This window comes from Paramisgurnus dabryanus, chromosome 4 (assembly GCF_030506205.2).
Source record: "Paramisgurnus dabryanus chromosome 4, PD_genome_1.1, whole genome shotgun sequence".
NCBI lineage: Eukaryota > Metazoa > Chordata > Actinopteri > Cypriniformes > Cobitidae > Paramisgurnus > Paramisgurnus dabryanus.
In genome coordinates, this window is record NC_133340.1 from 33,666,945 (window position 1) to 33,680,991 (window position 14,047).

The window sequence follows — 14,047 nt, forward strand, 5'->3', positions numbered from 1 at the left end:
ATTCTTTTTAGAGGATTTTAAAAATATTTCTTTAGATTTATTTAAATTTTTTAAATTATCATTATCAAAAATTGTCATTACCGCAACATGATATTACATTAAATATATGCATTTACAAACTCATGTTTCGGTAATGAGAACTAAAAAGTTGTCTAGGTACTATTACAAACAAAATTTCAACTTTTATCTGGAGAAAAAAATAAGAACTGCCTACCTGGTAGCCATCTTGAGTGTCACAGTCAATTATGTCCCTTCCAACAATTTTTTTCTGAAAATTTTAGTTCCTTGAGGGCTTAAACAATGATTGAAAATTGTTGCGGATGATGAGAAAATTGGTCTTGGACACATTTATATTTCTTATTATTGTCTCTACATTTACTAATGATCACCAAATACCACATGTTTCTTTACTGTAAATGTTTATAGTATAACATGCACTGAAGCTTTTTCTTTTTTAGATTTTTTTAATTATAAATATTTCCATGTCAAAGAACCCAAATCCAGTCATGGCCACATTGCGGTAATGAAAATTTCCTCCTTAAATGTGGAAAAACAACAAAATTTGTTTGTATGATGTCATTTGAAATCATGTGCAAAATAGTACATGAAGAGATGTTTCTAACTGTATGTTTCATATTTTGATACTCTTTGCATTTACTTTTTTTTATCAAAATGTTTCATGACACCTCATAAGTCTAATTTCGCAAGAATCACCCATATCTACTTTATAAACTCTCAATCTTTACTTGCTATAGGTTGTTTTAATGTTGATTTTTTGTTGTGTCAAGAACATACGAGGTTAACTGTTCCTTGTTGATTTATACAGAAAGCTGGATGCTTTCATATACGATGCCGCTGTGCTCAACTATATGGCGGGACGTGATGACGGCTGTAAGCTGGTAACTATCGGCAGCGGCTACATCTTTGCCACAACAGGATATGGAATTGCTCTGCAAAAGGGATCCTACTGGAAACGCCTGGTCGACCTCGCTATCCTTGGGATAATTGGAGATGGTATACCTGTTGTTTTGGCTTTTGTTTTACTATTGTCTCGATTATAGAATATTTTTACAGCCACAATGCTTTGTGGGATTGCCATATGAGCCAAGAATATATGCAATCTTCCTATAGTGCTCTAATTGGGTATCTTATTAAACCAGAATATTGTTGCTGCCTTGAGCAGCCAGAGCATCAGAAGTGCACATATGAGCTAGAACGTAGGCAGCTCACCGGAGTTTGGTACACAGCCAGTATGTCAGTCAGTGTTTATCTGTGTGTGTGTGTGTGTGTGTGTGTGTGTGTGTGTGTGTGTGTGTGTGTGTGTGTGTGTGTGTGTGTGTGAATGTGCGCTGTGAATGTTAACTGTGTGATTTTTGTGTTGTGCATTAGGTGAGATGGAGGAGCTGGAGGCCCAGTGGCTCACTGGTATCTGTCATAATGAGAAGAACGAAGTGATGAGCAGTCAGCTGGATGTGGATAATATGGCTGGTGTGTTCTATATGCTAGCGGCAGCCATGGCTCTGTCGCTAATTACTTTTGTCTGGGAGCACCTCTTCTACTGGAGGCTACGATACTGTTTCACTGGTCTGTGTTCTGGTCGACCAGGAATGCTCTTCACTATCAGCAGGGTATGTGACGTAAACATTATGGTAAATTAACTACGGAGATTTAGTTGCTGAAGGCGACCGTTATCTTGACGTATTAACGTGTCACGGTGCCTGTTTGCCCTTCATCTGTGTAGGAATTGCTGTTTATATGCTTACAAGCATCTTTTTTGCAGCAAAATAAGACGGAGCTCATAAAACACAATATAAAAGCACCAGCCACTGTCTCTTGAATAAAGTTATAGGGCACGGTTGTTTGTCACAGCAGGATGTATAATTTTATTCCATCGGTTTACAGCGTTTCGGAACTCGGCTCATAACATCAAGTAAAAAATGGGGCGAGACTATATTGAGAAATATTGCTCTAATATATCTTTTGTTGTTACATTCCACTTATGTGTTACTCAACCTCTTTCCTTTAACCTCTCCTCCTCCGTTCTGCCCACAGGGAATTTGGAGCTGTATTCACGGCGTCCACATCGAGATGAAAAAATCCCCAGAGTTAGACTTTAGCCCTCAGGCCAACATGTTGCACCTTCTGAAATCAGCAAAAGAGATCACCACCCTCGGAGTTACCTCGCCCAAACGCCCGACTAGTCTTCTCCCCAACAGTTCGGGCCTGTTGGATTTAATGGGTGGAGGTAAAGGCAACAACCTGTCTCAGAAAAATGCACCCTATAACAACGCCAGCACCATGATCAGCAACCGTCACAAAGAGCCACTTAACAATACTCTGTTGCCAGGGCAACGTGCCCTGAGCTTGACGGATGCTCAGCCAGGTGTGGCTGGGAACGGTGGCTCGGGAGGTGGAGGTGAGACAGCACGACCTCCTGCTTCCAAACCACGTGCTCTGTGGAAGAAATCAGTTGAGACGCTCCGACAGACCCAAGGCCCGGGAGAAAGTTCCCCTCCGTCTGCAGCAGTGCCGGCTGTTGAGACCCTGCCTATGAAGAGTCAGCGATACCTACCCGAAGATGCACCCGCCCGCTCCGATGTGTCAGATTGCTCTGGCCGAGTGGACTTGCAGAAGCAGCAGAAATTGAAAGAGACTCTTAGAAAAAGGAACCGCCTACCGCGAGACCTGAGCGATGTGGAGCTGTCGACTCTGAGGAGTCAGCCCAGCCAGCAGAGCAATCACAGCGCTCAGATATTCTCTCAGAGCAGCCAGGGAAGTCAAATATATACAATTGACTCCATTGATCACGAGAATGGACTTCACTACCCGGATATCTTCAGTGATCACCGTGACAACAAGCACCGGCCTTCCTCTTCCTCTGAGCAACAGCCAATCCTGCAGCTCAACAGCAGTCTGCTTTCCCAGGCCCATGAACCAGATGTAATGCAAACTGCAATTGCTAAGGATAAAAAGTACAACACGTACTGCAAGCCTGGGGGAGTGGGGGGCATCACCGGTGGGCCTGCTTCTACTCAGGATCCACGACAGACACACTGCCGTAGTTGCTTGTCGAAGATGTCCAATTACTCTGGACTTTACACTGTACGGTCTCCTCAGTATCGTTGCGAGGCTTGTCTGCACTCCGGAAACCTCTATGACATCAGCGAAGATCAATTCCTCCGTCCAGATGGAAGGGGAATCGGAGGTGGAAGTGTTGACAGGGCCTTCTCTCCTTTTCTTCCCCAGCCTGATGCTTCCTTTACAGCCTATCTTCCCCAGAGTGACCAGGAAGGTGACGGTCTTATTAGCCACTACCAGAATGAAGGCGTGATCATTCACCGCCAGCACTCTTACGAGAACCTGCCCCAGAAGAGTTCGTCACGACGCGTCAGCCTCCAAGACAACACTCCATACGCCAACATTCCCTCCTCGACTTTGATCCCGGACAAGCACCCCAAAAAACAGTCGGCGCATCTAAACCACACACTTGCCGGGGTGGGCGTCAGCGGGCTGGGGATCGGCCGTCGCAGCAAGTCGATGTATCCAGCCCAACCTACAGATAATCCTTTTCTGCAGACGCTCCGTGACGACCAGCGTCTGGCCCATGGCCGCAGCTCCACAGACATTTATAAGCAGCTGGTGCCGCTCACATTAGGCCAGGTTGACGGCAACGTGCTCGGCATGGGGATGGTGACCCCTGACCTCTATTACACCGAGCATGTCATGCCTTATGTAGCCCCTCCACCCGTCGGCACGTACACCGCCCCTAGAGCATTGAGTGCTGGGGGCGCTCGACGTATCTACAAGAGGATGCCGAGCATCGAATCTGATGTCTGATAGAGAGCGCTTGACAGAGAGTATAAAAAACTCTGAAAAGACATGCATGGATACTTCCAACGGGATATGATTCAAAACCGGAACTGTTCGCCGGCTTCTAAAGCTCTGTGACTGTAGGGCGAGAAAGTAACTTCGTTTTCCTTCTTGGACTTATCTGTCTAAACAAAAGTCAGAGTTCAGTTTTTACATCAGGTCCCCTCTAGTCGAGCAGCAGCTCTGCGTCTTCCAGAAAACATTGACGTTGGTGGGCAGGACGCTCTTGCGCCTCAGAGCAAAGAAAGAGCAGCGGAAGCTGTTTGGAAGAACAGGGGCAGCTCCAAAGAGTTTCCTTTTTCAACCAACACGAGCAACCAAAAAGTAAATTGAAATAAACGAGTATCCACATTCTGCACTTTTACACACAAACACACTCGTACACAAGAGGCACAAAGTTAGATGTAAGAATAAAATCTCTCCTGACCAAAAAACGAAAGCAGCGTACAGTAAAATAAACGACAGGCGTACACATAATTCGATCAGATCCGAGTTTTTGGAGAGGCGGAAGAACGTTTGTCATTGTGTTCAAACGACTTATAAATGCATGTACAAATGCATTTCGGTGTCGAATCTGCACTGAGGCACGAACCACAAAGACTGCTTAGAGAGTTCAAAGATTAGATTTCCATTCCAGCCTGAACTGTGATAAAATGCACTACCTGATTGATTAGCCTTGGGTGAAATCAAGTACGTTAGAGAGTTTCAGAAGAAGGAAACCCCAGACAAGACCTGCGATTGCTTGGACTTGTTCGAGGACATCAACGGAGGAAAAGGTCTTCGCCCCTCCCCACATTTGAATCTGACCTAAGCGGCATGCAAAGCGCAGAACGGCACTCCTCTGCTCACAGCACAACAGTGTAGTAAAGTGTCAGTGTTAATTCATCCAAATTGTATCATCTCGAGCATATTTCTATAGTTGTCTAGAATATTGAAGTGTGATAGTCAATTTTTACAGTTTTATACACTGCCAAATATTCGGAAGGGTGTGCGAAGCATATCTGTAGTGTTATGGAAAATATAAATAGGAAAGAGGTGAAGGAAAGAGGGACTCGTCGGAGGACAAAAAAATAATTTAAAACCCCACACCAACTTAATGATGTCAATGCAGAGATATAAAAACGTACCTGTTTGCCTCGAACACACAAGCACATCACTTCCTGTAGAATCCAACCACGCGGTCATACTTCACGATTATTTGGGTCGTTTTGAAATATTATGGTCGTTCCAGCGATATGCACAATATCAGGTTGCAATATTATATTTATGTATGAAATTTCCTAGTTTTATTATTAGTTCCTTTATTTATGAATTGTTATACACGTGGAATTCATTTATAAATGTGATTTAATTGCGTATATATTTAAAAACAAAAGATAACAGCATGTTAATCTTCTCTATGGTCGAACTTTTAGAATTGTTCTTTTTGATTTCGATGTGAATGGGAGTATATGTTTACAGTGAATGTGAAAATATGGATTCATCTCAGATGTGATTTTTGATTCTCATTTGAATACAAACATAAAACTGTCGTATCGAAAACTGTCGACTGGATTGTACGTTTTTTTCCGTGTCTATATTTCAGGGTATATACTGGGTTTTTAACTCGAGTGGCTTGAAATCAATACTGGAGTATACAGTGTGGCTATTGATAAAGCCTTTTGCAGATGGTCAGTCTATCACTCAGGCCCGGTCTGTATCATATGCGACATGTTTGCCTCAAAACATATCAGTCCAGCTTTTCTATCAACATTAGAAACTTTCCGATCAGCTGGTTGTTTTTAACCTACTTAATAAACATGAAATGCATATTCATAATTTTCTTATTGTCTACATCAGCATCCATGGAGTAGGCCGCGCAGACGTGTTCATCAACATCTCGCTTGAATGTAGACACCATCCGGATCCAAGACGCTGTCGTACATTTTATGTCATGAGTAGATGGGTTGTGGCTAGATGGTTGTGATTTATGCAACCTGTATGACTTTGTATTTACAGGTAGATTTGACTTTCATCTGAATAAATCTATTTGCACATTGATCTGTTTTACATCATTTACATCACTTTCATTATACAAGTTAGACTCATTTACATCTGCTTGATCACCAAAAGATTATATAAAACTGTTGTTTTGTAATGTTGAATTATGTTAATTAGGAATGCATTGATACAAAATATACATCTACCAATACCGATAGATACTGATAGTTTTGCTTTAAACTAGTGCTGGGCATAGATTAATCTAGATTAATCTCATACAAAATAAAAGTACTTTTTTGCATAATATATGAGTTTGTGCTGTGTGTAATTATTATGTATATTTAAACACACACACACACACACACATACACACACACATATATATATATATATATATATATATATATATATATATATATATATAATATATAATTTTTTTATTTATATATAATATAAAATATATAAAAATATAAATAAATATATATACACATGTAAATGTTTCTTAAATACATACATGCAAAAAATTACTTTTATTTTGTATGAGATTAATCTATGCCCAGCACTACTTTTAACTCTTCGTTCCAAATTACAGTATTATGTCATAAAATCGTAGAAGTGCAGAGCGTACAAACTGCAATTGCGTTGTTATTAGCTGCGTTTCCATTAAAGATTTCCGCAAAACTTTAGCGTTATTTTCGGCATAAAATTATTTAACCAATGTTACGCATCTAAAACATCATGCCAAAAACCATGGTGACGAGTGTGTTCGACTTCATACGACACTTTGCAGACCGACATGCAGATGACATCAAAAACAACGAGAGTGACTCGAAAGCATACAGAGCAGATGAATCGCGGTATTTTGGTTGTCGGTTCTTGTGACGCCACATGAAGTTGGACACACCTCTCCTGTTTTGTCCTCCAACCAAACATACCGCGCCATATTTAAAGAATGATCATGTTACTTTTATGCATGTCAGGTGAACTGTAAATGTGAAAAAAATAGTTTTGCATTATATTCCTTTTTCAAATTGCTTGAAAAACCATCTCAAATGAGGCTTCAAAACATTTTTGCGATAAATGGGAATTTTGCGAAATTGCCAACATTTTTATGCAACCGTTTTTCAATGTTCTTCCCTCGACTTAGAAGAATTAATACATACCTCTCTTTTCTCAATGCGTGAACTTAATCGTTGAACACCGCGTCCATTTATTAGGATCCAAACAGGGATGACTTTAGATGCCACCAAACACTTCCATGTTTTCCCTTTTTAAAGACTGTTACATACAAGTTAATATGGTGGCACAAAATAAAACATGGCGGATAAAAAATGAGAACTATTGTATGGTGGAAAAGCCCTTCGCAGCACTTCGACCTCGGGGGCAGTAACATCATCACTACTCCCTCGCTCAAACTTCCAAAGTCAGGAGTGATGATTTTACAGCGCCCGCTGTCCGTTAGTTGGAAAAAATGCTTTTATTTGCCAATACCGATTATAGGCTGAAATGTCTGTGCATTCTTTATATTAACGTTTATCTTTTATTCTTCACAAATGTTGCTTTGTTTTCCTTCATTTTCCCATGTTGAATTATAGTTTCTCACGAAATCCAAAAGGTATTGTGTTTTAAAATTATGAAATGTGTGTTTACTAAAAGCACATGTAGAAATGTTAGTACAAGATGTGAAATGGAACACAATATTCAAACATGCTTAAAGGAACACTCCACGTTTTTGAAAATAAGCTAAATCTTTGGTGTCCCCAGAGCATGTGAAGTTTTAGCTCAAAATACCATAAGATAATTTATTATAGCATGTTAAAATTGCCACTTTGTTGGTGTGAGCAAAAATGCCTTTAAGAGGCTGTATTATTATAATAAAAGCTCCTTATGACATCATAAGGAGAGCCAAATTTCAATGACCTAATTTTTCATGTGTTTGCAGAGAATGGTTTACCAAACTAAGTTACTGGGTTGATCTTTATCACATTTTCTAAGGTTGATATAAGCACTGGGAACCCAATTATAGCACTGAAACATGGAAAAAGTCAGATTTTAATGCCATGGCCCCTTTAAAACTTGACTCTTCTGTAGTTACATATTTTGGAATGCCCGAAATAGTCCTTTCTATTAAGGATGCACCGAAATGAAAATTCTTGGCCGAAAACCGAAAATGAGGAAACCAAGGTGAAAAACTGAAACCGAAACACCGAAATAAATTATTATGCCAATTATTAGTACAAACGCATTTATGGCTATCACTGTGTACTAACTTTACTAGGGGTGTGTGACAGATCACAAAACTCACGGTTCAGATCACATTACAGTTTTTTTTTTTTTATATATAATTTTTTTTGGGCCATTTTTGCCTTTATTGATACACAGTAGTTTTGAGAGACGACAGGAAAGTAGAGGGTGGAGAGAGGGGTATGGGATCGGCAAAGGACCTCGAGCCGGGATTCGAACTCGGGTCGCCGGAAGTGCGTTTGCACATATGTCGGAGCGCTGCCCACTACACCATCGGCTCCGACCACATTACAGTTTTTGAGGCACGGATCGGATTATTTTTCAGATCAGCAAAAAGGGGGTGGGGAAAATCTAATAACAAATAAAGCACAAACATTTATAAAAAAGAACAAAGCTGCACATTAATAAGGGCTAACATTAGCATTAGGTACAGAAATCGAATTAAATGAGTCATAACACTGTCTTTATTGTATAAATTAAACATAATTATTATTTTTAGAGCTATTTGTCTCTTTGTTAGACTTAAGTAGGTTAATTGAGGTCTCTTCAAAAAAGCAGAGACTGGTTTATGACTGTAATCTATACATACACTTAAGACATAAACAAATGTTTTTATTAGAAAAAGAATACTTTGGAGATAATTTTGTTTATATGTGCCCTGTTAATAACAGAAAGATTTTACGTTCGCTTGTTTGCGTCTCACTCGTGTGTGCACTATTGAGGGCACTTAAACGCGCGCGCAGACAGAGAACGAAGGCGAATCCCAAACAGCGCAGCATAAAAACGTTACGTTGTTTTTCATTGCTTTATTCGGCACATGTATGTTAATGGACTATACAGTATGAGACACATTTGCGCGACTCTCTCTAAAGTTTACATATCAAGAGTTCTGATCTTTGAAGGGCGTACTCACTGTGATGATCACGTCTGGACCGGACACAACCGCATGTGCCTCTGTGCGTACTTTAGCGCCTTTTTGCGGTTAAATACATCCACCCCGCATACATGTACATGTTGCTCAGACAAGCACGTGCAGGTCGCGGTTTCTGTTTGCGTCATCACAACATTTCGGCCGTATTGTTTCGGTGATAAAAGTCTTTCTCTTTTGGGCTATTTTCGGCCGAAAATTTTCAGTGGCCGAATATTCGGTGCATCCCTACTTTATGTTATCTAGCTGGGTACTTTTTCGTGCCCTGCATAATATCACTGCGCCTGCTGCACCCATGGTCCGGCAGCAAAGTTACTTGATTATTACGCCGAAATGGGAGTATTGTTTCTAGCCATATCAGCCAAGAAAATCACAACTTTTAATGTTCCGTCGTTCTTAGTACACAAAGTAACTACAGAAGTAATATAGTAAAATTTCAAACCTCTTTGGTCATTTTTGAGCACGATGCTAATGGTCTAATTCGATTCAATGGATTATGCTTGGCTATGCTAAAAGTGGTACCACCAGACCCGGAGATTGGTTGAATGGATTCCAAATGGTAAAACTGTAGGGGAGCTGAAAAATGAGCCTATTTTCAAAAAAGTGGAGTGTTCCTTTAAAGTTTTTAAAGGAAGGGAGGGATGGCATTATTCATCACGAAGACAACAATGCATGCACTGTTAAGATGAAAGAGATTTATCCAAAAATCAAAATTGACTTCTTTTGTGAAACAGAAACAATATGTCTCTATTCAGTTTTTGTGCACGATAAAAGAACAGTGAAAACGTTTCTCAGTTTTCCCCTTGAAAGAAAGTCAAATAAGTTTCGAATGTCATTCGAGTAAATGATGAGTTTTTGGGTGAACTGTGCCCCTGATATGTTTCACTCTTTGAGGTGATACAAATAAATCAGGATACTGTCAAACAGATAATCATGATAAATAAAAACACATTGTAGTGATAGGGTTTTTTCTATGCAGTTGATAAGATGTTCTGTGCGTCTGCTTACCCAAGTCAACTCAACCCTATGAGTCTCTTGTGTTTTTGTTGTTGTCTCTTTCTCCAGGCATCTATACATTTCCGCCCAACTTTTCTTCAGGCAAGTTTGATGGCTTAGAAAAATAATAGCACGAGTCACCTAAAGCACTTTTTTCCTGCATCAGCATTGCAGCTAAAGTTGCATTGCCTCATACGATCCTATCATTCGCACGGTCATGTTGTTACAGAGAACCGTATGATTCGAAACAACCCATTCACTTTAAATTAAACAGAATCATAACAGCTATGCCGTGAGGTTTTGGCAGATCTTTCAAAACAACTTTTCTGTAATTTCTAGTTGCCAAAAGACCCTGACAAATCTGGCATCTCGTGGCACAACAATTGGCTCCGAAAACCAAGCGACGCTTTGAATCCAGCACAAGCACTTCTGTCCTTAATAGTGACTGTATCAGCACTTTCAACACTGTCGTATGGAGAATAGCAGCAATTTCGCACAGATATAAATCGTCCGGATGCAAAATTGCTGGAAATAACATTGGGTCACTTGTATGTTAATTCTCGTCGTGTGCAATAAAGGAAAGATGTCAATCTTTGTTATACTACACATAACGGTCAGAAAGTGTGTGTTTGTGCCAGGTAGTGTGTGTATATATACTGTATAAGTATAGGTTAGTGTCTTAGAGACTGTATTGTGTGTGTGTGTGTGTGTGTGTATACACTGGCAGTTGACAGATGCTGTTTATGTAGTTCACTGTGTACGTGCCTCAACTTCCTAAATACTTCAGAGTATGTGTGCACTGTGTGTGTGTGTGGATAAATACAAAAGCGTGTGTCATATATAAAAAAAAGTACAGTATGTGTGTCGTAGGAGGACCATGATTTCACTAAACAATCCAATTTTGTGCATTTATCATTTTTTCTGCATGAAATCCAGCCATTTACACTACGTTTAGATCATGATCAAATATATATTTTATTTTAAATCAAGATTTATATGCACAATGTAACTACTACATTTGTATTTTTCCCATCGACATTCAGTGAAAGGCAGACTTAAGATTTTTTGAATGTTGTGATGAGCATTCTGTTGCCTTTGACCGAATTTATGCCATGTAATGACCTCTATTTTCCTTCATAATGTCTACATGCATGTTTTTGTATTTATTGAGACCCTTTGGTCGGATAAATAAAGAAGGGTGACAATTGGTAGCAGTATTTCTTCAATGTTTTTAATGGATGCTTTAAAGATTGCGATGAGACGTGACCTAGTATTTCTCGAGAGCACTTTAATGGCAGAGAACTGACTTCGTGAGAGTACGTTAATGGGAGGCAGTAAGTGCACTACCTGATTTTAAATGCTATAATTCAGATGATTTAATAATGGAAGTCGACTTGTCATTTGACACATAGTAGGTCATACTGAAGGATGATAGGATTTCAGCCCACATACCTAATGATACGAAACATGCCTACTGTTTTAATGAAAGATGGAAAATGAGTAAAACATTACTGAGCATAAAATTATGTTTATATATTCAGAAATATTTTAATGCTTTTAAATTTGTGATTGTGTATTCAGATCAGTTACTTTTCAAAGTTACATTTATAAACACTTAAACAAAAAAGTATTGTGTTGATTCAACTCATATTTGGGTCAAATAAGGAAAAACCCAACTGAAACAACCCAGGCTAAAAAAAACTACTGGATAAAACCACCCAACATTTTTTTTTTGTAGCGTATGATTTACATTTATATATAAATAGGACAGACTGGGGCTTGTAAAAATACTACATTATATCCGAGTAAGGTTTTTATATCATAAAAAAATCATGATATCATAAATAATTTGTATCCTATTTTGAGTAGACAACCGATTGAGGGCAAGTTATCACAAAAGGGCAATGCAGTGAACTGTATGTTGATTTCAGGGCAATAAGAGTATAAATGTTCAATAGCTTATTTAGGCCAAGGCCTCATACTTAAATTGATAAGAAATGTTAGATTCTAGACAGCAGACGACTCCGAACCGGATCTGCACCAAAGTCGTCTGCTATCTGGGATGGAGTGTGAAGTGTGACAACTAGCCCGGTCTGGTTATCTATTCCCTTTCTGTTATATATTTTTTTAATTCTCATGTTTTCTTAATTTCGACAGTTTTATTTATAATCTCTGTTATGTTTGAATGCAAATCAAGGACCTCACTGTTTAAAACTGTTAAAGGCAGGGTGCATGATTTTTGAAAAACACTTCGGAAAAGGGAGTCGGGCTGAGTACCAAAACACACTTGTAGCCAATCAGCAGTAAGGGGCGTGTTTACTAACCGACATCGTTGCCTGGGTTGCGTATGTGTGGGGCGGGTCTATCAAAAGAAGGTCCAGATTCTATTGGGGTAGGGGTGTGTTTGTTTAGGTGATTTCAGATATCAGCATTGGCTTTCAGAGGTCATGCACCCCGCCTTTAAAGGGATAGTTCGGCCAAAAACGATATTAAACCCATGATTTACTCACTCCCAAGCTGTCCGAGTTGCATATGTCCATCATTTTTCAGACAAACACATTTTCGGATATTTTAGAAAATGTTTTAGATCTTTCAGTTGATTAAATGTAAGGTTACAGGGTCCACGACCTTCAAGTCCAAAAAAAGTGCGTCCATCCTTCACAAATTAAATCCAAACGGCTCCAGGATGATAAACAAAGGTCTTCTGAGGGTAATCCGCGCTGTGTTGTTGTAGAAATATCCATATTTAAAACTTTATTAACTAAAATAAATACCTTCCGGTAGCGCCCCCATCTTAGTCGCGTCCGCATTCAGGATGAGAGCTTACGCAGCCTACGGACGTTACTCTGCTGCTGCTCTGTGCCCCCGCCCTCCGAATTTGTCATACGTCACTAAGAAAAGTGCGTACACTACGCTAATAGTCTCTCCTCAATACAGAGGAGTCTAAGATGGCGGCGCTACCGGAAGGTAGTTATTTTCGTTAATAAAGTTTTAAATATGGATATTTCTACAACAACACCGCGCGGATTACCCTCAGAAGACCTTTGTTTATCATCCTGGAGCCGTTTGGATTTAATTTGTGAAGGATGGACGCACTTTTTTTGGACTTGAAGGTCGTGAACCCCGTAACATTACATTTAATCAACTGAAAGATCTAAAACATTTTCTAAAATATCCGAAAATGTGTTTGTCTGAAAAACGATGGACATATGCAACTCAGACAGCTTGGGGGTGAGTAAATCATGGGTTTAAAATCATTTTTGCCGAACAATCCCTTTAACTATTATTTACTGCCAACAGTTAAAGTTAAATGACCTTTAAACATTAACAAGTCTTCATCTTTACAGAATGAAACTAAAATAAGAGCCTCATGCAAAGCATTCTGGGAAATAAAATCTGAAGACTGGTATTTTATAGTTTTATTCTGTAATAACAAATAATTGTTAATGTTTAAAGAACAACTATGGTGCAATTTACAATTGTACATTTCCTTTGGCGTGTAAGTGTGTATTAGTACATGTTAACGATATGCAAAAGGTACAAACCCCAAAGTAAAAAATGACGCGAGTTATCGTCCCCAACGTAAATCTCTTTTCTTGGACTACAGATTGTAGGCAACAGTTTACTTCTTGGATTGGTGATGTAGACAAGACCGACATTATCCTAATTTTTCCCGCTTTAACTCACAGCCTGTAAGTTAACTCCTCTTAGCATTGCAGTGTGAGCGAATCTTTCAAACATGGTAAGGAGCGTCACATGTCCATCTGACGTCAGTGGTATTCAGGCCAATCCAAACGTACAGATTATCTGGTCAAACAGGCACACAGAGCTTTTCAGATCAATGAGTTTTGTACAAAATCAAAGCATTTGAGGAAGGCAGGATATCTGGAGCTACAAAAATGTACGGTATGTGGAAAATAATTAGTTTTTTAACCATAAACCACATTGTATTATCCCAAATACACAAAATAATGTTTTTTAGCAATGAAACAGGTGCAGTTTAATGTTCATTTAACTTTAAACAAACTG

The 14,047-nt window shown here is 39.3% G+C and overlaps 1 protein-coding gene across 3 annotated transcripts in view; it reads left to right on the forward strand.

Annotated features, from left to right (window-relative positions):
* Window positions 1-11,116, forward strand: part of grin2ab (glutamate receptor, ionotropic, N-methyl D-aspartate 2A, b) — a 132,792-nt gene extending 121,676 nt beyond the window's left edge. The window contains exons 12-15 of one of the 3 annotated variants that reach the window (XR_010527692.2): window positions 827-1,014; window positions 1,390-1,628; window positions 2,053-4,194; window positions 10,358-11,116. Coding sequence is in view for 1 of the 3 variants with exons in the window: in XM_065254267.2 (XP_065110339.1) it covers window positions 827-1,014; window positions 1,390-1,628; window positions 2,053-3,837 (2,212 nt within the window). In the remaining 2 variants the exon portion in view is untranslated. Of the gene's footprint in view, window positions 1-826; window positions 1,015-1,389; window positions 1,629-2,052; window positions 5,682-5,709; window positions 6,007-10,357 lie in introns of those variants that run through there. The other 2 variants (XR_010527693.2, XM_065254267.2) reach the window with 2 other exon arrangements.
* Window positions 11,117-14,047: the final 2,931 nt, after the last annotated feature.